At 46.2% G+C, this 24,409-nt stretch overlaps 1 protein-coding gene across 4 annotated transcripts in view; it reads right to left on the bottom strand.

Annotated features, from left to right (window-relative positions):
- ATL1 (atlastin GTPase 1) overlaps positions 1-24,409 on the bottom strand; it is a 390,297-nt gene that overhangs the window by 227,333 nt on the left and 138,555 nt on the right. For all 4 annotated transcript variants that reach the window (XM_069638885.1, XM_069638884.1, XM_069638882.1 and 1 more), the window contains one exon: positions 1,517-1,651. In XM_069638885.1, coding sequence (XP_069494986.1) covers positions 1,517-1,651 — 135 coding nt within the window. The remainder of the gene's footprint in view (positions 1-1,516; positions 1,652-24,409) is intronic.

Raw genomic sequence — 24,409 nt, 5'->3', positions numbered from 1 at the left:
AAAACCCAGTCTGTTCAAAACTGGGGCAAAGTCTTTATATCCGGGTGTTTCTGCTTTTGACATGTATTGGATGCAATCAATGATAAGAATTAATGACACAAATATTAAGCCAAGAAAGGTGTGAAAGTGACACGTTTGGACTTTATCTACTCACGAAATCACTCGCGCTTCAGGCAGCGTGGACGTGTGAAAAAATCAATCGCTCAGAAAAAGTCACATCTTTTGGCAAGTGAACCCTCTTACAACTTGGTGCTCTTTTTATGAAATTCATAATTTGCACGGAGGAGCTCACTCAATTTTGCACTTCTGTGAGAACTGATCCCCACCGTGCACTTTTTGTCATTTGCACTACAAACTGCGAATGGTAGATGTAGGAGCAGGCGCAATCACCTGTACGCCTGTCTTTTTCACTTCACAGTGCAAATTGAGTAAATGCTGCCGGCCATGTACGCATAGCAGAGGGCGTTCCCTTTGGAATCCTATGGCACTCTCCTGCTATTTATTAGTGTATAAAGCCAGCAGAATCCATAGGAATCAATTGGTTTTAGGCTGCAGTAAAAAAGAGGCCTATGGAGAAAAGGAAGCAGAAATGTAACTCCCTTTCTATGCTCTTCCCCACCTTCAAAAACCAGAAAAATACAGCAGAGAGTAAATAAAGGTGTTAACACAGGCATAACACCTGCAGAACCTTTATTTACACTCCAGGATATTGGAAAAGAAGCCCCCTTGCGTCTGTCACCAGCAACTTCACCCAACTTGACTCGTACCAGCTCCTGCCACTACAGAAATGGCCCAGGGTTCACTCATTACACTGCATCTTCTCCTCTTCCTTCTCTCTTCCTCTATCCTGCTAACCTCTCTCCGCTCTATCGCTCTCTCCCTCCTTTTCCACACAGCTTGTTGACTGGCCGCCGGGTGTACCTCAGAGTCTCTCAGGACCTGGCACACCTCTCGCACTTGCCTCCGGGCCTGCACTTGCCTCATCATTACTGCACTTGGTCAAGTGACCCATGAGAGTGGCATCTCTCAGCACTTACCCCAGCTTCTGACTGACTGGGCGCACTTGGAATCCCCCCTGCACTTGTCCTCCCCCCCTTCTGTACCCTCGGTGCACTTGCACAATCTGAACGTACCATGCCTTGAAGATCGTCTATCTTCCCTGTCTCCCCTCCTGCATGGTGGCGCCACAATGCACTTAGAAATACTGCAGAATCGTTGTCAGACCTATTTGCTGTTATCTGCACTGTTAATTGTATTATATGCACTTACTCTGCCTGTGCAGACTCAGAAATTCTAGAGCTCTGAATGACGGTTGTTTTTTCCTCTTGTTCCCTCCCTCCTTGAGCGTTTTGAAACATTTGCCTTGTGTATAGGCACTTTACAAATAAACATTACCATACCATACCATTACCATCTTGCTTGATCGTCTGGTTAGGGTTCGAACAGAAATGCTGGGATTCTGGCTGGGAATAGCAAAGTAGCGCCTTGGGTAATGGAAGCAGTGAAAGGATCCTACCTTTTTACCATCTGGTATATCCACTAAGAAGACTTCGCTCCAGATTTGAATTCCAGTGGTCTCCCGCTCGGACCCACCTCTCCAGGAGAAGCCGGTCAGTGGCTCGTTGTAATCGCCCAGCCAATCAACTGGCTCCTGAAAGCGTAAACACAGGGCAGCATTAATTCAGATCTTTTGCAGGCATTTGTTACACAACATGTGAAAGCTGGCAAGACCATCTGTCATAACAGTGCGCGAGCACAACACAGTTTCCCGACGGATGCACTCGTTGCCAATTCCTATTGCGCTTGGCTGATCCTTCTTACGGTGCTCGTGCGCCCCCTTTCGGCCACAGGGTGCACTGCAGGCGCTATGGCTGGCTTCACATAGAAATGGAATGCTGGTGTTTAGTTATCACCAGCCAATAGGCCTCTCTGAAACAGTAATAAATGGTGCAGGTTGGTGGAGCAGTAACGCAAGCCTCTGAGCCTATGATGATTTCAACTGCATCCGGGCACTGACAGCAAACTTGGCAGCCAAGACTGCCGTAGACTCAGAAAACTGGCCAGCAATTTAAAGCGCAAGGGAAGGCGCGGTGATCCGAGGCAGTGGCCAGGCCGGCCAGGAAGGGGGGCTGAGGCATCAGTACATTAGAAAAGACAGCAATAGAACACAATTAATATAGAACAGAAAGCAGCTCCTTTTGAATAGTCATTAATAGTAATGATAACAGTTTTCATATAGCGCTAGCTAGCTCACCCGAGGGCATCAAAGCGCTGTAATAACAGTTGACATCATTACTCGCCCCGCGGTACTCATTGACCTTGGAAGGATGAAAGGCTGAGTTGGGCCCGGCAGGATTCAACCCTGCGTCAAGCGCTCAGCTGGTTGTGCTATCTGGCTGGCTGTGCAAAACTCTAGTACAATCATATACCGTGGCCACAAGGCTATGAGGCGAAGAACTATATTGAAAGACACACAGGAAGGTGCACGGAAATGCCGGGGCAGGGAGTCGCTGAACAATGGCCAGGCCACTTAATGCATTTGGGATATCAGGGCGTCGGCGCCAGAGTCTCGGGCAGAGACTAACTAGGTGGGAGAATGCATTTGCCATAGTGGATCTTTGATCCAAGGCATTCCAACATGAAGAAATGTATTTTTATAAAAATGGCTAAAATGCTCGAGGGGTACAGAGCATAATCCCTCTCTTAGGTTTTAAGCGGTGGTAGGGGGGTGGGGCGGGGAGGGTGTTTCCTGTCAAATCTTTTATTTATTTATTTATTTATTTTGCCATTTGTTAAGCACACTTTGCCCGGTTGCAGAAACATAGTGGTTACATACACAGATGTCTTATGTTGCTTATGGCATGCTTATGGCATGCTTATGGAAGCTAAAAATCCTCACACACATTATGCGAAGCAGTTCACAAAAACAGAAATTTGCGGAAGAATTGAGAAGCGTAACCCCATTTATGAAGTTTATGACTTGCTAAATTATATTGAGCAGAAAATAAAACACGCAAAACAACATTTGCAAACCTTGTTACTGCCTCAAGTACCTTTACCAGGAAAGAAAATATTCATGACCACATTTGCGGGTGTCTATTCATGCTTCATGTGCGCAATGCAGTCGGAACCAGAACGCAGCGCACGTGCATCTGAGACCAGCCCGCCGCTCCTGCCCTCTCCTGGTGCGTGTCCCGAAGTGGTGTGTATTTCTTGCTTGGGAGATGGCCGCTGCCAGTGGCACAAAGTTCAATGAGGTGGACATGGCTTGCCTCATATAGCATGGCCCACTTCCCCTGCCCGGGATGCCGGAGTGCGGTGGCAGGGCATACCCCTTCCAAATAAGAAACTCAAAACTCTAGGCTCTGCTATTTATCATACCACACAATAACATAACCACACTAAACTACACTAAATTATACTAAATCCAGTAGCACAAAGTTTAGTGAGGTAGACATGGTGTGTCTCATATGTTACGTGGCACGTTATCTGCCCGGGAAGCTGGAGTGGGGTGGGGGACATACCCTTTCCACATAAGAAACTCTTCTATTTGTTATACCATAAAATAACATACTATACTATACTAGGATTTGGGTTGCTTGCCCGTAACGGAAATAATTGCGGCCGAAAAGACCGGAGCTAACTTGACTGTTACTGTCAAACAACCCAAAGTAAATGCGTCCCCAAGCATACCCTACAAATTATCTCCCCCCACTTACTTTTTGGCGGCACACCTCCTTGTGTGATGCTGACTCCTTGCGCCAATGGTTTCCTTCACTTACGTGCTTGGGAACAGGCACTGCAGGGTCCTTTCCTTTTTTTTCTCTTCTACCTGTATCGCCCTGTGTGACACCCCCGCAACCCCGGTTCCCCCTGCTCGCTATAATGGTCAGGTATGCCATATTTGATCGAATTTTGGGTTGTACAGGATTTTCGTACAGCCTAAATCCGGTCATTCTGTCTTTTTGGGTCATTCCCTATACTATGACTATGACTGTACGTCTACCATGTCATGCTGTATTATAGTCTACCATATTAAACTCTCCTATGTACTATATTATGCTGAATGGTATATACCTGTCCACGTTTGTATGATGGAAATACACAAGAGCCACAGCAGGGAAAGGGAATCGTGCCTCAAGAAGAGACTGCAGCACGTAACATGGCTTTAAAATGATGGCACAGATGAGCTCCAGGCACCAACTATGAGTTGGCGCTGGCCTTCGTCCATAAGAGTTAGTGTGCACCATTGGCCAGGCCCCGATTTTCACAATTCAGTTCTTTCCTAATGTCCTGCCCGTTGTCATGATCTGGTATTTAAGCTTATAAACCACTGATTACAGTGGTATCATATCTTGCAGCGTATGAAGCTCATTCCACAGGCTGAAGAAGCCGGATGAGTCATTTCATACGGGATGAAATTCCATTGGATGGACAAGTCCTGAATGAGCCCGTGCTGGAAAAGTCCTTCCACGATTTGCAATCTTCGTAGTGTCTTCATATTGCCATTCCGTCTGCAAACTCTATGCCCTTTTCAGGAAGTGATGTCAGTCATGAGGCTCAAGCAAGGCTCAGAAAAGGCCTACAGTAGTAGCTGGCATTCACCAGTGCACACACATTCTTGCTACCATTCTCACTCACAAAAACAGGAAGTCCTTTAGGTCTTAGGCCTCCGCGTACTTTGGCATTAAATATTGCCAGAATGTTTACTGCTTTGTGTTCCTTTCCCATGAAAAATATTGTAAGAGTTGTTTGCTGGGAAGGTTTCTGCAGTGTGGCAGTCTCCTAAAAGAAGCCCAATGCGCAGCGACACATATGGTCTGTTGCCTGTCCACTTGGCCAAATGTCCACTGTCACATGAAGGGGGAGCACAGTGGACTCCATCAGTATTTTATTTTATTTATTTATTTATTTATTTATTTAGCGCACTACAGCCCAGGGGCATCGAGGCGCTGTCACAAGTAGATGAACGAGAGCTTGATTAAGGGTTACAAAAAAGCTGCCCAAGTTGCTTAGTTACAAGACAATAACAGAATGTGTAAACAGTTATCAGGAAGCAAAAACATGAGAAGGGTGCATGTTAATACGGCGTCAGACGAATAGCAGGGTTTTGATTGCTTTGCGGAAGACAAGGTGTGAATGAATTAGCCTGAGGTGTGGCGGCAGAACATTCTAGGGAGGGGAAGCTTGTTCCACCTTCACGCACTCTTTGGGTTTTGGGCAGGGAGATCCTGTTGACGTAGGCAGTCCTGGTGGGCCTGGTAGAATTGGACTTAATTATTCTTTGGACCAGGTAGGGTGGTGCTAATGCATGAAGGCATTTGTGTGTGAGGGCAAGGGTTTTATAAACAATTCTCTCTCTTACTGGGAGCCAATGAACTTCCTTGCGACCTGTGGTCCCACTTGGACATCCCGGTGGCCGCCCTGAGGGCATTATTTTGTACCAGTTGCAGTTTGGCAATGTTATTAGCGGAAGTCCATACAAAAAGAGCGTTGCAATAATCCAAACGAGACCCAATTATTGCCCTAGCAATGGTAAGGCAGTTGAGTTGAGAGAGGAATGGTCTTGCTCCATTGAGCAATTTAGAGTAGTATGCTGAGGATGAGGCAACAGCGTTTACCTGTCGATCCATGTTGAGATTGGAGTCGAGAAAAATGCCAAGTGTCTTAATGGTTTGAGACACCATGATGTTGGTGTTGTTAATGGTGATGGAGACGTACTGTTTGGCCAATTTGGCCAGGGTGGCAGGAGATCCAATTAGGAGCAGTTCGGCTTTTTCTGTGTTTAGGCAGAGCCAATTCTGTGCGATCCAAGATTGGATAGTTGAATATATGGAGTTGAGGGTGTTCATGTCGGACTGGTAGTCACCCGAGAGGGGGATGAGCACCTGGGTGTCATCAGCGTAATTAGTGTACGAGATGCGCAGGGCGTCTAGCAGGGTGAACAGTGGCCTAGTGAATAAGTTATAGAGGGTAGAAGCAATGCAGGAGCCTTGTGGGACTCTGCATTTCAGTTGACTGGGGGTGGCAGAGGCGGTGTCAGAAAAGACTTTCATAGCCCTATCTTGTAGAAATGAGACAATCCAAGCACAAGCCTTGGGGGAGAAGTTAGCCGCCGTGGTGAGATGTTGGCATAATGTCTTGTGATCCAATGGTTTGTAAAAGTGTTCTGTGAAGATAAGGCATTGCCACTGTGGACAAATAAGTTCATCTGGGCACCCGATATATCGAAAAACAGTTCCAACATATTCTTGGATTCCTTCGGTGTCCATCAAAGAATAGGGCAGGATCTGAACAGCCAGCATTTGGGAAAGCTTCCCATGGTATTGAAAAAACAACCAATTGTTTGGTTACTTTGTTATTTTGTAGGCTTTAGTAAAATAGTCGTGCCGCTGGCTCATTAAGAATCTGCGCCAGTGCTTTGCCAGTGTCACCCATGATACCTGCCAAACCGAACAATGACCACAAATGAGCAGGGTTGCCATCTCTGTGCCACCTATAGAGTAAAGGGGCATGGGGATTGATGCCCTGCTCACATCTCGAGGACGTGCTCTGCCAGGTCCTTCACCATCCCTTTCTTCTTCATTGACCATGGGCACGGTCAATGCAGGAGACACTCCAGCCTCTGACCCACCTTTACTCGTCTCCTGATAGCCATCAAATCCCCATCAATGATTCTTTTGCAAGTGACTCCACAGTCCACCAGCATCATCACGTGTGTCTGGCTTCCCACATTGCACACCGTTCTGACATAGTGTGCAGATTGCAATGTGGTCTCTGTTGTTATCAATGGGGAAACCATCTCCGGCCTGTCACAGAGCTTCCTCTTGGCAACCATTTACTTATCCTCAGTTTCACCACCATTGCCGCCGCCTTCTTCTGCAGACCTTTCCACCCAAGATTGTCTGCAGCACTGCAGCGACAGTCCCTTACTTCCGCCCCCCCGGATTCAAATCAGATGATGCCTTGGACTCAGCAGCACTTTCGTGTTCACTACCAGGCCTGGTACTAGTGGAAGCACTAGGTCAACCAGACGTGACTGCTGTCGTAGACTTCTTCTGAATCATTGGGCTGGTTTGATCCTAGACTGAGCCACACTGCTGGTTTCCTTGGAGGCAGCCACTTTTGCTCTTGCTCCAGCTTTCTTATTTCAGTTTTGCTTCTTAGGAAATGGAATTTTGATGTTTGGTGCACTTATATATAAGAGAAAAATACAAATCTGTTTGCACCGCGCAGTATAATTATTATAAATAATAATTGTTTATTTATAACGCGCTTAGTACCCAGCGCTTTCAAAGCGCGGACCAGGGGATCAAGCCTGTGTTGCTCCAAGTCGTCTGCATGATCTTGCCTCAAAGGTGAGCGCGTTGCACCTGAGCTATCCTCCCGAGGATACAGTATGCACTTGATTCAGTGGTAAGGGTTTGTTAGGAAAAATGCAAGTGTTCAGGATTCATATTAGAATTGAGTTTATTAATGCATATGCTGACCAAGCTAATGGACCTGGATGAAGGACAGGTTACATGACAGCCAAAATTGACAACTACTGATAGCACCAATTTCGTGAAAGTGTGCAAAATGTCAAACTTTGCAAAAAGAGCATAGTCTCGGGATTGTTCTTTCTCCCTTTTGATTTATTAATCATTGCATGACCTTTCGCCATTTTCCTCGGACATCCCCCTTATGATTCCTTTTTCTGTGCCCATGCCAGTTCACAAATATACCCAATAATTAAAAGAAGCATTGGCAATGCCAACAGTTTTGGCGTTTACTGAGGCTATTTGCACTTTGCATTTATAGGCACATTGTGAAAGGAGCATGCGATGAGGGGCGCGGGTGGCCAAGAGAATGAGAAAGAAGTAGAATATGATCCCAGGTAGTAGTGCTACATTTAATAATAGCTTCATACATGCGCTTTGTCCTCCAATTCTTGCTGTTTTTCTTGCTTCTTTTTATACAGGGCGTAATTTCAACCGTGCATAACTTTTTAGTGCTGTGATACTGACTGCCTGATCATGGAATTATTTGCGTGAAAAACGCAGATTTGCGCACCTTTCTGCCCGAAAATCCCCATAATTCAAACAGGGAATTTCAGACAGAAAGGTGCGCAAATTCCCTGTATTTCACGCAAATAATTCCATGAATCAGGCAGGGGTCTATTCTATTGAGCTGCTGGATTGCTTCATCCATGTTAAAGATTACAATGTCTGCAGCAGGCTAATTAGCCTATTGAGTTGTTTTACTGCGGTTTAAATCTGTCCCATGTAATAATGTCCCCACAAAAATGTCTCCTGACAAAAAAGTGGCTGTTTTTTTCCGGGGACATTATTACATTGAACATGCAGGGGACACCCGTGCAACCCCCACGTTTTTTACAAGGGGAGCATAGGACATTCCCACAACCCGTCGCCATACATAATGTCACCATATAAAATGTCGCCAATGGCTTTTCCCGGCGATATTATGTATGGGGACATTATGTATGGGGGACCTTATTACCTGATACTCTGATACCTGTAAAACTGCTAAGAACTGCATGTGCGCGTAATTACCGATAATACAATAGCATTATCTTTTCCCTTTCTAATGTTGCAACAAATGTAACCGCGAACAAACAGAAAAGTGAGAGTGTCGTTTGAAGTGTATTTTAAAGTATTCGGAAGTGTTCTAGCGTAAGCATATAAGGTATTTAAAGTGATTCTGATGCAAATTTAATAAATATATATTTTTATGTAAATTGTAAGTGTGTTTCTTTAATGTGCATATCTAACAGTTCCATGTAATAATGTCCCCGCAAAAATGTCCCCTGACAAAAAAGTCACTGTTCTTTTCAGAGACATTATTACATTAAACATGCGGGGGACACCCCTGCAACCCTTGTTTCTTTCTTTGAATGGGAGCAGGGGACATCCCCGCAACCTGACCCCATACATAATGTCACCATATATAATGTCGCCAATGGCTTTTCCCAGCGACATTGTGTATGGGGACATTGTGTATGGGGACATAATGTATGGGGACATTGTGTATGGGGACATTATGTATGGGGACATTATGTATGGGGACATTGTGTATGGGGACATTGTGTATGGGGACATTATGTATGGGGACATTGTGTATGGGGACATTATGTATGGGGACATTATGTATGGGGACATTGTGTATGGGGACATTATGTATGGGGACATTGTGTATGGGGACATTATCACCTGATACCTTTAAATCTTTGTTTTGATTTACTCGTGTCCTTGCAAACAACTTCTTCCTGCAATTTGGGAACCCCGAATGTGTCCACCGCTCTCTGCAGCAGGCATTGAAGGAATACGAATGGCTACTGTTCTTTACACAGGCGCCCATATTTAAGTACTCTGTCACAAGGGCATCAGAATACTCTACAGAATGCGACAAGAAAAAACAACAACCCCGGTCACTTAAGTTCAGACCACAGTTAAATAATTTCCCAAACAACACGTTCTTAAGAGAAAAGGAGAGATCAGGATTGTATTGGCAAGCCCTTGTATCCCATTGGATGTACAGCCATGCCAAGGCCTTTGGGTTCCCTTTCTGCAATCGCTAGTGTTCAACAGGTTCTCAGATTCCCCACGGCAAGCTCAGATAGCTTTGCATTCTGGTAGAAGTAGTTTTACTAGTCGCATAATTAAAATGTAAGGCACAAGTGCTGCGAGGCAATGTGAGATGAGCTAGGTTTCCACGCCTTCTTAAGGCTCTGGATTTTGGTTTTACAGTGTCCCTGGTCAAGCAAAACTTGGCAAATGTTGTTTTTGCTTTGCATTCTGGTAATTGTAGTCCTGTAGTAAAATAGGAAAAAGATATTACAGTTAGCAACATTTAGAGAAAACACTGGGCTTGGATAACCTACTCATACTTGACACAAGATAACTTGAGCTGTCCGGCTGTGGGTGCTCAAGCGCTGCCCTATAAAAGAACCCTCTTAAACATAAACATGGCCAACAACTGAGTAGTATGGCCAAACTATATCATTCCAAACCCTATTTCCCTGGTCATGTGGTATGCAAGGGTTAATAGTTTTGATGTTCCCTGTGGAACACATACTGAAAAAGATGACGCCATATCACCAATGCTGCAGTTGGCCAGTCCCTGGCTTTTATTTAACACCAAACTGCATGATAGGAGCTGCCGCGTTTATTACCTTTATTTAACTCAACTTAACAAAAGTACAAAATTACAAATCAATACCCAGGTCGAAAAAAAACAATGCTCCGGTGAGACAGAGGCAGGGGTGGACTGGGAACCAAAAGAGGCCCTGGAAATAATGTTTGAAGTGGCCCCATATCACACATCTTCAGCAATCCCAACCCTTTTCCTCTGAGGAAATGTGGAAATACCATACAAAAGAGGCCCAGGGTGTAGAAGCCTAATGGGAAATCTCCAGAGTTCCCTATAAGCCAGCACACCCCTGCATGTGATGAACCAACATCCCCAAACAGTGGCGTAACACAAAATGTGGGGGCCCCCCTGCGAGCCATGCTGAGGGGGGCCCCCAACTCAGCAACAAATCAAGGGTCGCACCACACTCTGGGCCAGCCTAGATCATCACACTTGCGCAATACGCACGAACGTGCTGCTGAAGGGATTTGCCACACACTGCACTAAGAGAAAAATATACATATGTTTTTTAATATAATATACAGCGCACTTTCTGAGAAAAGAGTGTTTGCAATTGTTTTGTAGGGTAACACCAATCCAATACATGCAAGTCACCAACAGTGCACAGGACCATTAATGCTTTGATATTAAAAATGCCATGCCACAATGAAAAAATGTCCCACTGGCTGCACAAGGTAGACCAGTGTCGACATGTAATAACAATATAGTAAAGCTTGCCAGGCCACATTTAGACATATCTAGACTGGTTTCACCAAAATGCTAGTTGAAGCAATAACACTCATCAAGAATAGAACACACATTCAAGCCCATGTCTCCGTGGCCTCTTACAAAACAGCCAAACTGTTTAAAATCTGAAAAGAACTGTTCAATCCTGTTGCGGTCTTTACCTCTCCTGTTCCCTCCCATGCCCTCTGTATGGTTCTGTCATCTCACTTCTCCGCTAAAACTCAGGACATCCTGTCCTCCATCTCCTCTTCCTCTCCTTCTTCCTCTCTCGGCCCCCCTTTGGCCATCTCTACCTCTCTTCCTCCATTCTCCTCTTCCTCTCTGACAACACCTGACAAGGTTTCTAGACAAGTCCGATCTATGAAAGTGTCATCCAAACAGGTGCTCTCCTGCTCAAGCGGAACCATCAAGAACCATATTGACACCCTCGCTCCAGCCTTGACCGATTTCTGCAATCACTCTTTCGCCACTGGAACGTTCCCCTCTCCCGTTAAGCACCCCCTTATGCACGCACTCCTCAAGAAGCCGTCTGCCGATCTTGCCTGCCCGGCAAGCTATTGCCCAATCTCCATCACTCCTTTCCTGGGCAAACTGTTGAAAAAGCTGGCCATCTCTTTACTCTCCACAAGGAATCTGTTGGTTGTCTCCATGACCATCAGTCTGGCTTCAGAGCTGCCAGAGGCATGGAAACTGCTGTCCTGAACACCTGTGAAGATCTGCTCTCTAACCTCGATTCCAGCATTCCTTCTGTCCTCATCCTGCTTGATCTTTCCTCTGCTTTCGACACGGTCAACCATACCATCCTGATCAATCCTGATTAATCCACTCCATGAGAACCTGGGCATCACAGATCAGGCCCTTGAGTGGCTCACCTCCTTCTTCTTGGACTGCCCCTCCCAGATCCAACTTGGTCCGTTTCACACCGCTCCATTCTCTCACTCCGGTTTTTCAACATCTACGTGGCCCCTTTGTCCCACCTGATCTCTACATTCTCCTCTAACTTTCAGTGTTATGTGGATGACACTCCGCTTTCCTTCAGGCTCCCCTCAGACTCCTCTCCTCTCTCGCTCATTCCCGACTGTCTATCCACGATTTAGGATTGGTGTGCTTCCAAAGATCTCCGCCTTAAGGTCAGTAAGATGGCGCTCCTTCTCATTTGGACTCCTGCCCCTGCTTTCCCTCTCTCACTCTGGCCGCCCACCTTGGGCCCTCTTCCTTCGCTTTCCTGTGAGGCAAACAACCCTGGTGTCATCTTTGACTCCACTCTCTCTTTCTCTCCTCACATCTCGGACGTCACCAAGAAGTCCTACTACCAGCTGCTTCTCCTCAAAGGGACTCAAGTTCAAGACCCTTTGCATTGTCCACAAGGCTTTCGGGGGCTGCCCGCACTACATCCAACGCTCTCTTACAAAATATCTTCCTTCTCAAGCCCTTCGCTCAGCTACCTACAACTCTCTAAGGGTTAGACGCTTCTCCAGGCAGAGAGGGGGGTAGATCTTTTTCCTCTGCAGGTACCTCCCTCTGGAATATTTTCCCTGCCCCTCTCAAACTTGAGCCGGACCACCTGAAGTTCCGGAAGCAGCTCAAAACTTTCCTCTTCTCCTCTGCTTTCTCTCTCTCCCTTCCCTGCTGGCCAACCTGACCTACCTGTCTGCTGTACCGACTAGTTGCTTGGCTACCTTCTGAGTCTCACTGAGTCCAGACTCTTTCTTGATCAGTCACCCTTGCACTGCCTCTGGGCCTACCATGCACTTAGGGGCTGTAACTGTAACCCTACAGTCCCTTGTTCTCCTTGCACTACCCAGAGCCGCGCTGCCCTGGCTGCACTTACTCAAAGCATTGCTGCCCTGTTTTTCCCCTCCCCTCTCCCTTGCACTTCCCCACTCCCTTTCCCCTTGCACTTCTCATTCTCGCACTTGCACGATCTGAATGACACATAGCCTAGTAAGATCGTTTGTCTTGTCCTCCATCTATCTTCCCTCCCCTGTCTTATCATGCCTAGAAACACTTGTGTGCAGATGCGTTATAAATGACTTATATCATATCATTTGATCACAGATGACCAGAAAAATATACAATGCCTCAGTAAGAAACGGCTAGACTGGCAGCCCCCAAATGGCAGTCTAGCCAGGTAATTCACTTAGCAGGACTGCTTTATCAGAAATGCCCAGTAAAAAAAAAGTCATACCAAACTGAGGAATGACTAGACTGGCTGCACCAAAATGCCTCGCTAGCCACTAATACCACATATCATGCCTGCTTAGCTTGGACATGGACAGCCATTATGATTTGTCGTACAATCCTGCTCCCCCACACATCCCCTCTCCCTCCCATCCCAACCTCCAAAATCAGCTCCTTGGCCCAGAATTACCTCCACGCCCCTCTTACTTGCCCCAGAGCTTACAGTTGAGGATCCTTGTCTCATAGGTAAGTACTGGGATGAGGAAGAGTGGGACTAGGAGTAATGAAGATTACAGGTAGCTAAGTCAGGCATTACCTCCATGTACCTCTACCTCATCCCAGTGCTTGTGTATGAGGCAGAGTGCCTTATACACAAGTACTGTCTCGTACACACTGGGACGAGGTAGAATAGGGCTAGGAGTAATGAATATTACCAATAAGTAATCCAGGCATTAAACACAATTAGTACCCGGCGAGAGAAAATCAGAATGCAACAACCATTCTGATTGGCTCTCGCCGGGTCATCACCCGGCCGAGAATCCTTTGATTCTCGGCAAGGATTCCAGCCGCCTTGTCCTCGGCGGGGGCGTGGCAGCCCCTCAGCCAATGAGGAGTCTTGAAGCGGAGCCATTCCTGCTCCGAGCCTCCCCAAGACTGAGAAACTGCCTTCGGCCCCCACCGGGGACTCGGGTAGCTTTTTCTTTTTCCTTCCCTCACTCCCTCCTCCCTACCCCACTTACCTTTCCGCTCCTGCGTCCCCGCTGGGCAACGATAGCAGGCTCCAGCAGTGTGGAGACTCGGAGCGGGCCATCCCCGCTCCGTGCCTCCACACAGCTGGAGGCTTCCATCGTCCCCCAGCGGGGACGCGGGTACTTTTTTTTTTTTCTTCCCCTCCCTCCCTTCCACCTTCCCAACCCCACTTACCTTCTGCTTCTTTTTTTTTCTTTCTTTTTTCAGGAGCGGACGCGCTGGGAACACTTGTGTTCCCAGCGCGTCCGCTCCCGATGGCCGCCATGGAAAGGGAAAACGGACTCCGTTTTCCCTTTCCCGGCGGCCATTTTTTTCATTTTTTTTTTGTTGTTTCGAAACGCGCCAAAACAGAAATAAAATGCCATTAGCACCCCGATCCAACAGGCCGGGTGCTAATGGCAATAAAACCCTCGGTGGCGGGCCAATACCGCCGCAGGTAATGCCCGGGGGCTTCGTTAAGGCCCTCGCTACGCTCGGGCCTATAACTACGGCCCCGGGCATTACCTGGGGCGGTATTGGCCCGCCGCCTCGGGTCTTATTGCCACAGTATTGGTGCAACACCATTGAGTTGACTGGAATTCAGCAGCCCTCCGCCCCTCTGCCCTGAAATGTTGGGCTATGTTAACTCGACCTGGCTGACCTCCAGAGCAGTTGCCGGACTGAACTGGACACAGATATTAAAAGGTACCTGGGTTTCGCTGTTAATAAGAACCCAGCAATTACTAACATAATACTAACATAACATAACACTGTTAGTACCTGCATTCAAATGCCACATTTTTTAGGCAATTGAAATTGTGATGTGGGTTTAATACTTGCATGCCAGGGGAGTGATTGGAAGGGTAGAGAAGGAACAGGAGACCACTCATTCTCACAGCAGTCCATAAGTGGGTGCTTTCAACCTTAAAGGAGAAACTTAACTGCTTGTAACATTGAAGATGCACTAGAATAGTCTCATTAAAATGCGTAAAGAAATTAGATGCCCCAAACAAATAAGGATGCCCCTCCCCACCGCCCATGAAGTTAGTGCCTCTCCCAACATTTGAAGGATTAGCCCCCGAAATTTAGGTTTTGTTGCGCCCTGAATGCAAGCACAAACACCATTCATCATATACACACACGCACACTCAGCCATTCATACATTTAAGTATGCACCCTTTCGCCATACATGCACACCCAGGCAGCCACCCGTACATGTACGTGTGCACCCTTTCACCATACAAGAACACATACCCAGGCAGCCACCCATACATTTAAGTGTGCACCCTTTCACCATACAGGCACACCCAGGGAGCCACACGTACATTAAAGTATACACCCTTTCACCATACACTCACTCAGGCAGCCACCTATACATTTAAGTGTGCGCCCTTTCTACATACACTCACACATGCACACGTCATTGGGTTGAGGGGAGCCCTAACACTTCAAAAAGAAATTGGGCCTCATTGCAACTATGCCGGACTGGAAACAACGGTGCCGGTAAGCTTACCGGCACCGTTGTTTCCTGGCTGGAATATTACAGCTCTGCAGGCGGTTGCCGTCCTGCCCGGTAGGTCAGACCTGCCGGGCAGAACAGCCCCTACCCGCGTAGTTTTCACGGAAGCACTGGCATCATTATTAACGGTGCCGGTGCTTCTGTGGTCCTCATTCCCATAGAGTCCAATAGGACTTTATGGAAATGGGGACTTACCTTTTGCCGGCGCCTGACTTCCCAGACTGCTGGGGTTGTAATCCCCTGGTGTTACCGGGAAGTCGGGCACCGGTTAATCATTACGGGTTTGGCAGCAACCTGCTGGTAGCACCGGCACGGTTCCCGCCACACCCGTAATGAGGCCCATCGTTTCTTTTTGAAGTTACTCTGACTTCATAAAGAAATTATTTCCGTTAAGGTCGAACCATAATGGAAATAATTTCTTTGTGTGGCAGAGTAACTTCAAAAAATAAACTATTTCTTTTGGAAGTCATAGGGCTCCTCCCACCACATGACATGGAGGCCTCCAGCCTAGGGTCTTCCATGCCAGGGGTAGGGCGCAGCTCTCGGACTTCAAAAAGAAAGTTTCTTTTTGTAGTCATTCTGCCTTCATAAAGAAATTATTTCTGTTACAGAAATAATTTCTTTATGAATACAGAGTGAATTCAAAAAGAAAAACATGTTTTTCTTGAGTGAAAAAAAATATTTTTCTTTTTTTTTTCTACAAGTGGGGCCCCCTCCCAGGACATGTGCTGGCGGGGGCTCCCGCACCGCAGGGGCTGCGGGGGCCCCAGTTACGCCTGTGTCCCCAAACCATTTGGTGACTACCCCTGGTGTTGCACGCATCAGCTATATGGCATAATCAAGTGGTGAAACCGTTTTTAAATCACATGGGTGGACTGGGAACCAGGCCCTAGAAATCATTTTCAAAGTTTCTGCATGCCCAACCCTTTTTCTCTGAGAACACTGAACATAAGATACGTTACCACACAAAATGAAATGTCTATTTTTTAGGTTATGAAAATCCCATTGATAGGTCCAGTAACATGGCTCCATTTAGGCAATCATTTACTATATAATTATTGAAATATCAAAAATATTCCATTCATGAGCGGTTAGGGTGGTCTTAGAAATAGCGCAGTAGGTGCGGGTGAGCTCAGCTGAGGCTGGTGGGTCTCCAGTGACCCCCTTGTGCACTGCGTTGTGCTTATGCCTCTCAGCGCTCTTTTATCAGTAATGAAGATATTGGTCCTCATGTTGGCACTTCTGCAGCAGGGCAGCATTCTACTGCTTGAGGTCATTATGTATGGGCAAAGCACAACAATGGTTTAAAATTGCACTGCACCTGTGCAAAACCCAAATCGCAAATAGGTTGTCGAGGACAGGGCACGGCAGAGCATATTCATTCATGAAATTGCTCTTGTGCAGATGTATCACCGGAGACAGAGAAGTTGTTTAGTTAACAAATCCCACACAATTTAATAATAGTCAATTATTTACCAGTCAGGCTCATAAATCTTTATTTAACAAGTTTTGTAGCAATGTGGACTCGAAAATCATTGTACAATTAGATTTGATAATAAGACTAGTTATACCAGCACCTATGACCCAGGCCCGGGCCGCATGAAATGCGGGACGATAGAGGGTCTGGGAGTTTAGGCGCGGGATGGGGGAAAACGGCGCAAAAGCGTAGGGAGGGGCGTCCGAACGGCACCACAAGAAACAAAAGCTCAGGAAGGGCAGGAAACAGCACCTGGGAAGGTGCGAAATGTAACAGCACGGGGTCAGGGGGGTAACCCGGCCGCCCCAAGGAAGGAATAAAGGGCCGGGGGGGTATAAGTAAGCCTGGAAAAGGAGAGGCGGCACAAACCAGGTAAGAGCTCTCTCGGGTAGGCTCTTAGTGCCTGGAGAAGGGTAAGGAAAAACGTTTGCTCTAGCGGGCTCACGCATTTTTCTACCTCTCTAAATTTCATTCTGATCGCAGTGGCTACAACGGTGCCGGAGCAGGAGCAACCTAGAAGTACCAGCTGCAAACGAACAAAGGATTTTCGCCGTGGTCAAACGAGTAGCGTGACCGACAGAATTCAGACGAGAAGGATGGAGGAAGGAAGAGCGAAAAGGGCCCAAGAGTTCTCAGAATGGGCGAGAAAGGCGGAGAAGGAGTATGGGGCACAATGGGTGCTGGAAGTAATGCAGAAAGAAGAAAGAGCAAAGGCAACATCACCTCTGCTGTTCACAGAGCCCAGCAGCAGCGAAGGAGAAGACGAGGTACCGCAAGGACAGAAAAAGGGAAGAGCGGAGTCGAAGAGATCAGAGGGACAGACGGAGGCACCGACCAAGAGAAAGAAAAAAGATTTAAAAAAAGGCACTGTGAATAATGATGTGGGGAATAAAATAGTAAAAATGTTAAAAAATTGCGTCACGGTTTCGGGTAAGTCGCACAGAACCAATGACAAGAAGAGCAGACGGGGGAAGAAATCCAGGGAGGAGCAGCAGGGGAGTTCATCAGATGAATCAAGCAGTGATGACGAAGAAAGCGATCATCTAAGGGCTTGGGTAAAATGGAGAGGAGTGGTGAGTAAGGAAAGACAGAGAGGGCAGGGGGAGCAGGGGCAGAACCCAGAGAAGCCCCGGTCCCGGCACCACAGGGGGGACCAGCAGAGCCCAGGGAAACCCCAGTCCCGGCACCACAAGGGGCACCAGTAGTCCCGGGGCCGCAAGCATCACCAATGATTCCGACACCACAAGGTGCACCGGCAGGGCCAAATATAGGGGCAGGGGCCACACCACCGGGGGCAGCACCGACGGTGGCAGCAGCAGAAAATGAGGGGCCACTCATGACGAAATATGGCAGGCCAACCATAGGTAAAGACGCACAGGGCAGGTCGATGAAAGCAATGGCTTGGTACATAAATGACAAAGTAAAGGAAAAAATATGGAGGAAGGAATTGATCGATATCTTTACATTGTTAGATTGTCATAAGAGGGTGATGAATGTGGCCCTAGAGGACATGAAGGAGGATGAGAAAAATGTACTAAAAAAGGGGCCAGTAGTGAGGAGTTTTGACAACTGGATGTCGGCCTTCACCATAATGTTTACAATTATATTACAAAAATTCCCGGAAGACGGGATAGCATTAGTTGCGTATCAACAGAGGGTGCTGAAGGTCCACGCAGCATTTGGAGGGGATGCATGGCTGGAGTATGACCATGAGTTCAGAAAGGAGATGGACTGCTTTCCGGATATGGGCTGGGATGAAGAAAACTTTAACCTCTACATATTTAACGTGCTAAAGGAGAAATCGGATTCCAAGGAGCGGAGCACAGGGGGGCAGCAGGGAAGGCAGTATTGGCAGAATGATTACAAAGCGGATTATAGATCCAGTAGCAGAAAGTACGAATCCAGCTATGACAGAAACAGAGACTAGAGTTTTCGGAGCAGAAATTACGGGTCACAGAGAGGTTGGCAGAGCAGCCTGCCCCCGACAACACAGGGGGGGGGCAGTGGGAGCACGGGGACAGCACGAGCAGAACCAGGTCAATGCAGGAGCTTTGAAAAGGGGGTACCCTGTAGCTGGGGATGGAAGTGCAAGTTCAGCCACAAGTGCGAGAGATGCAAGGGTGACCACAGCAGCTCCAAGTGCACAAGGGCCGCAGCTCCAAGCGGCAGAAGAGATGAGACGCGGAAATAAGAACTGGGGCGGGAAAGGGGCCACGCCGGTAAAAAATCGAGAGGATGGAAAAGTGGCTCCAGAAATACCCCGACCAAGAAGCGGCAGAACAAATCAGACAAGGCTTTAGAGAAGGTTTTAACATCCCGTTTACCGGGCAGGGAGCGCAAGATATTCCTAGGAATCTAAAATCGCCAATCGAAAACAGGGATATAGTGACCAGTATGATCAGGAAAGAAGTAGAACTGGGGAGGGTAGAGGGCCCTTTCACGGCCTTACCATTCGAAGAATTTATATGTTCACCACTAGGGCTGGTGCCGAAAAAAGACGAAGGGGAATACAGGCTGATACACCACCTATCCTACCCCCCGGGGCCCTCGGTGAACGACGGCATCGCCCAGAGCGAGGCGACGGTATCATATTCAGACTTCGAGGAGGCAGTGGAATTGGTCAGGAAAGCGGGGGAAGGGGCATGGATGGCGAAAGCAGACATTAAATCGGCATTTCGCCTGTTGCCAGTCAACAGCGGATCACAAAGGTGGTTATGTATGCATTGGGAGGGGGAATACTTCATCGACAAATGCCTCCTGATGGGGTGCGCCATCTCATGCGCATATTTTGAGAGGGTAAGTTCATTTTTACAATGGTTCCAATGTGCTCGAGGTCTACCGGGGAAACTCCCGGTGTCCCGGTGGGTCAGTCCAGGCCTGAACAGAGGCACCCCTTCCTCTACAAACCTGCATCATGAAGATCAGTCAAATGCATTATGGGACATGTAGTCTTGATATGTCCAAAGGCCGCAAGCAGAACTGCAGTTCCCAGCCTGTAGCAACCACCTGCCATTTGCTTGCCCGATAAACCCGCCCTGGGATACAGGTGTGCTGAGGAGGGCGGTAGGAGGAGACCGGCTCTGTCGGAAACAAAGTGGTCCATAGCAGCGTTGTAAATTAAGGCGCTGCAATAATTAGCTGACGACCAGTTCACTAGATTTTGAAATATATTTGATGCTTGCAATGCACCTTTCTAAGAAACTTTAGGTGTGTCTTGTTTAAGTAGGAGGTGAGTTCAGCTTCATCAAACTATGTTTGAACTTGACTATAAGGAGAGAAATAGTTTTTCTCTAAAAACACTGCATTTGTGTCTTTCTGGTCTGTTATGGGGCTGAAACACTCACGGAAATCCCAGAAGACATTATGAAGAAGGGAGGAACTCATTAAAGCACGGTCGAAAATGGCAGAAGCACAGCCCTCCTTGAAAATACAAGGCCCAGCTGGTGCTTTGGCCATTTCATCGCCAAGCGTCTGCAAGTTGCCATGTCAACATCATAGACTGCTCCCTAACTCCCCTTTCTCCTTTCTCTTTTACAGTATCACTGTTTTGGGGATTAGGTGGCGCTAGCACCACCAAAAGTGCCAAAACCAAAAAATAAGTAAGCGATGAAACAGAAAAAATAATACAATTAATGTAATTCCTGAAAAATATAATCGATTTCTTTAGATTAACAATAGTCAATATTATTAAAACCATGTAGTAAACAAATAACTAATATAAAATATGTTATCAGATATACTAAGCACGTTTAATAAATACCTCTTAGTAATTCATGAACAGTTCAATAGTAATAATTGTAGGTGAAACCAGACTGATATGCAAATGGTTATTTCTCCTTTGTGAAGGGCGCAGGGAGCTAAAATGTGGTTGTTGACCCTCCTGAGTGGAAGGAATTCAATAGATCAGGTTATTTGAACCATATTTGCTCTCAGTACAGGGGCTCCACACTTATGTTATATTTGTAAAACCTGGGACCAGACTCATATCCAAATGGGTGTTTCTCCTCTGTGAAGGGTGCAGTGCGTGTTAAAACATGGCTGTAGAACCTCCCGAGTGGAAGAAAATCCGTAAAACAGGTTATTTGAACTATGTTTGTTCTCAGTAGAGGGGCTCCCGCACTCAAGCTTGTGTACAATAGTAATGCAGCAAATAATATTGCTAACAAATAATAATAAACACGATTAATTTTTAAAAAACTGTGAGACAGAAAACATACCATCATAACAAAATACAAAATTAATACGGATCAGAAAATGAATAAAGCTTATTAAAACATGTCAAAAATGTCTTAAAGTTAAAAAATGTTATTAACCAAAACTATAAGAAGCAATATTCAAAAATATTGTTTTAACAATAATCTAATAAATAATGAATAATTAATACTTCAAAAACAAAAAATCATAAACTCACAAAAGCTAATTGAAAATCAAATTACAAAAAACATTGCAAAGCGTAAAAATGACATGTATTAAATATAATGTATGCATTTCTACAAATGCACACAATGAAAATTTTAATTCTTTCCTTGAGTTTAAAAAATCTAAAAAGGTATGCCAAAAAAGTTACTATTTGTTTAACCGAACTACATCTTCTCATTATTTTTAAATGATGTTGTACTTTAATTTAGAGCCTATCAGTCCTCCCCATCCTTCCCAAATGTACAACAAAGGCCCTGCCAATAGCAAGCTTGCTAGTACATTGAACAAAAAAAATGGCTGACCAAACAAAGTGTCTTTTAGTCCCAACAGCTTCAGTCGATGCATTCTCAGGCTCTTCCCCTTGCCACCCAATTGTGAGGTCTAAGGCACAGCCTGCTATTGCTCTTCTCCCTCCCCTTTTCTGCTCTATGTGCAGTACTTTGTGCACCCACAAACTAATAAAATGAAATACACTTTTCCTGATTCATGGAATTATTTGCGTGAAAAAAGCAGATTTGTGCGCCTTTCTGCCCGAAAATCCCCATACTTCAAACAGGGATTTTCGGGCAGAAAGGTGCGCAAATCTGTGTTTTTCACGCAAATAATTCCATGAATCAGGCTGTTTGTATGACTAATACCTACCGTTTATTCTACTCTTGTTGTCAGAATTACTGAGACAGGCTGCCTTCACCGAACAGCGGCCTGCCTAGTAACGTCATATGCGCTTGCTGCGCATACGCAAAGCTAACACCGGGACGTGGAGGAAGACGGGCATGTAAGATAAGGAGTGGGACCGGGGTTAGTTGTGTGTGTATTTGTGTGTGAGAGCGATAGAGGGAAGGAGGGTGTTGAAGGGGGAGAACGGGACGGAGATTAAAGAGCAGGTGGGCGCTTTGAAACAGTTTTGCTAATTGTATAAACGCCTAATAAGTGACCAATAAATAAATTGCGGGGGTATTCTCCACAGAACGCAGGAAAAAGGGTGGGGGGCGGAGGCGACTTAATTGGGGTTTCGGGTGTATCCGCCGCACAGGAGGGCGTTGGGAGGGGGCACGCTAGGAAATGTATGTTTCCCTGAAGCACTGAAATCGAACTCGGTGAGCCGGGCTTCGAGCAAAACGGCCTGCTGGGAAACATCACACATCCGTGCCTACTCCAAACTCAGCGTCCACAGCTACCAAAAACAAGTTACAAGAAATTCACCAAAAATGTATTCTTTTGATCTAATAAATGTAACTAGTTATCACATGTGTTTCAGCATGATAACATGTGAGGGTCACACAGTGGACATCAGACCACTAGGTCATTATGCCGTGTTTACCTTTGGAGATGGTTTCATTTGTCAAGGTGGGACCTTTGTGCCCAGTTGTCAGAATCGTCACAATACACTGTAGATAAGCACAGATGATCGAGGACCCCTGCTGCCTGCATTGCCCTGTTCTGGCTTGCTCTGCTGGATGCACAATTCAGTATGGGGCAGTGGTGAAGCATGCATTTCTTGCAGGGCTGTTCCTAAGCATGTGTGCCTATGTACACGACTAGACACGCCGAAGGAGATACTTAGGCATGTTCCATTGGAGTGTTTTATCCAACATAGGATGTTGCATGCAGGCAGTCGGAAGCAAGAAGAGTAATAAAGAACAAGGTGTAATGTTGCAACAGTTCTCAATATTCTAATAGTGCCTAGTAACCATCTAGCCCCATGTTGTCTAGCTCACCTTTTCCCAGTCCAGGATTTTTATCCAACAGCACTTTGCACGCTGGGATTTATAGTTGTGATTCACCCCTATAAAGACATCAGTACCATTGTAAACATTGGTTTTGACAATGTATAAAAAGGAGCTTTAAAACTGAAATGCACACCACAGTTGAAAAACCTTTACGCGTTGTAAGTAAAAACATATTTGTGGGAAACACCTCTTCCTGTTTTTGGAGTTTTTTGTCTTCAATGTCCATCACCTTAGGTAACCACTTCCTTTACATTGATCTGGTTTAATCAAAAAGAAAGTTCATGAGAACATGTTTTTTTCGTTTTAATAAATACCAGCAAAAAGTACCCATAGTCTGCACAGGTTCTGTATGATATGATATGATATGATATGGCATTTGTAACACGCCTATACACATGTGTTTCAAGGCGCGACAGACAGACATGATAACACCCTCATCAATTGTTGAACATCCATGATCCTGTAGGTCGCTGTTCCGATTCGCTTATTGCTTGATGTGCTTTGCACCCTGAAATAAACTGCACGGACAGTGGGTGCATGTGGCTGGCTGACTTACCCTGGAGCAGATGTTGGGGGAGGCAAGAGTTGGTGTGCTGCTGCATAGTGGGACCTTCTGTTCTCTCTCCCCACCTGTCGCCTCATCCTGGTGTGGTGCAGTTTGTTGCCGTGCAAACCTCTCACAAACTGTGCATTTTAGGGCCTTGAAACATGTTTTTTGAGGTCTTAGTTCCTCGTGTCGGGACTGGTCCTTCTACAACCACATTGATGTTTTGGTGATTTCAGGCAACCGTCTCATGTGTGAATGTGCTGAAATCTAGGGAAAAGTGGTTGGGCGTCCAAATGTCAGGTAGCCAGTCAAGTCCGGAGGGTCCTAACAGTTAACTATGCAAAATGTGGTGCAGATAATTGAAACGGTGTGGAAATGTATAAGGAGCAACGCTTCACCAAGCCACAAACCCACAAACCCATAAACAAATGTGGACCTTTGCTGAAATCCAAGGAAAGGGGTGGGTTGTCCAAATGTCATGTAACCAGTAATGTCCACAGGGGCCTAACAGGTAACTATGCAAAATTTGGTGCAGATTGGTGAAACGGCATGGAATTGTATAAATAACAACGCTTTGCCAAACCCAAAACCCACAAACTCACAAACACATTTTGACTTTTGCTGAAATCCGGGGAAAGAGGCGGGGTGTTAAAATGTCACGTAGCCAGTAATATCCGGAGGGTCCTAACAGGTAACTATGCAACATTTGGTGCAGTTGGTGAAACAGTGTGGAATTGTATAAGGAACAACGCATCGCAAAGCCACACACCCACACATTTTGACTTTTATTGATATATATTATTTGGTGAAATATTCCCTAACTTGTTTTTTCTTGTATGAAAGGTATCCAGTTTTCACAAATTAGAGGTGAACAATTATGCTCCTTTGCACTGGAATAGGTTTAGTGGAGATCACCTGCTGGGGCGCTAATA

This window comes from Ambystoma mexicanum, chromosome 14 (assembly GCF_040938575.1).
Source record: "Ambystoma mexicanum isolate Mex_15411 chromosome 14, UKY_AmexF1_1, whole genome shotgun sequence".
Classification (NCBI taxonomy): domain Eukaryota; kingdom Metazoa; phylum Chordata; class Amphibia; order Caudata; family Ambystomatidae; genus Ambystoma; species Ambystoma mexicanum.
This window is presented reverse-complemented; position numbering and strand designations above follow the sequence as displayed.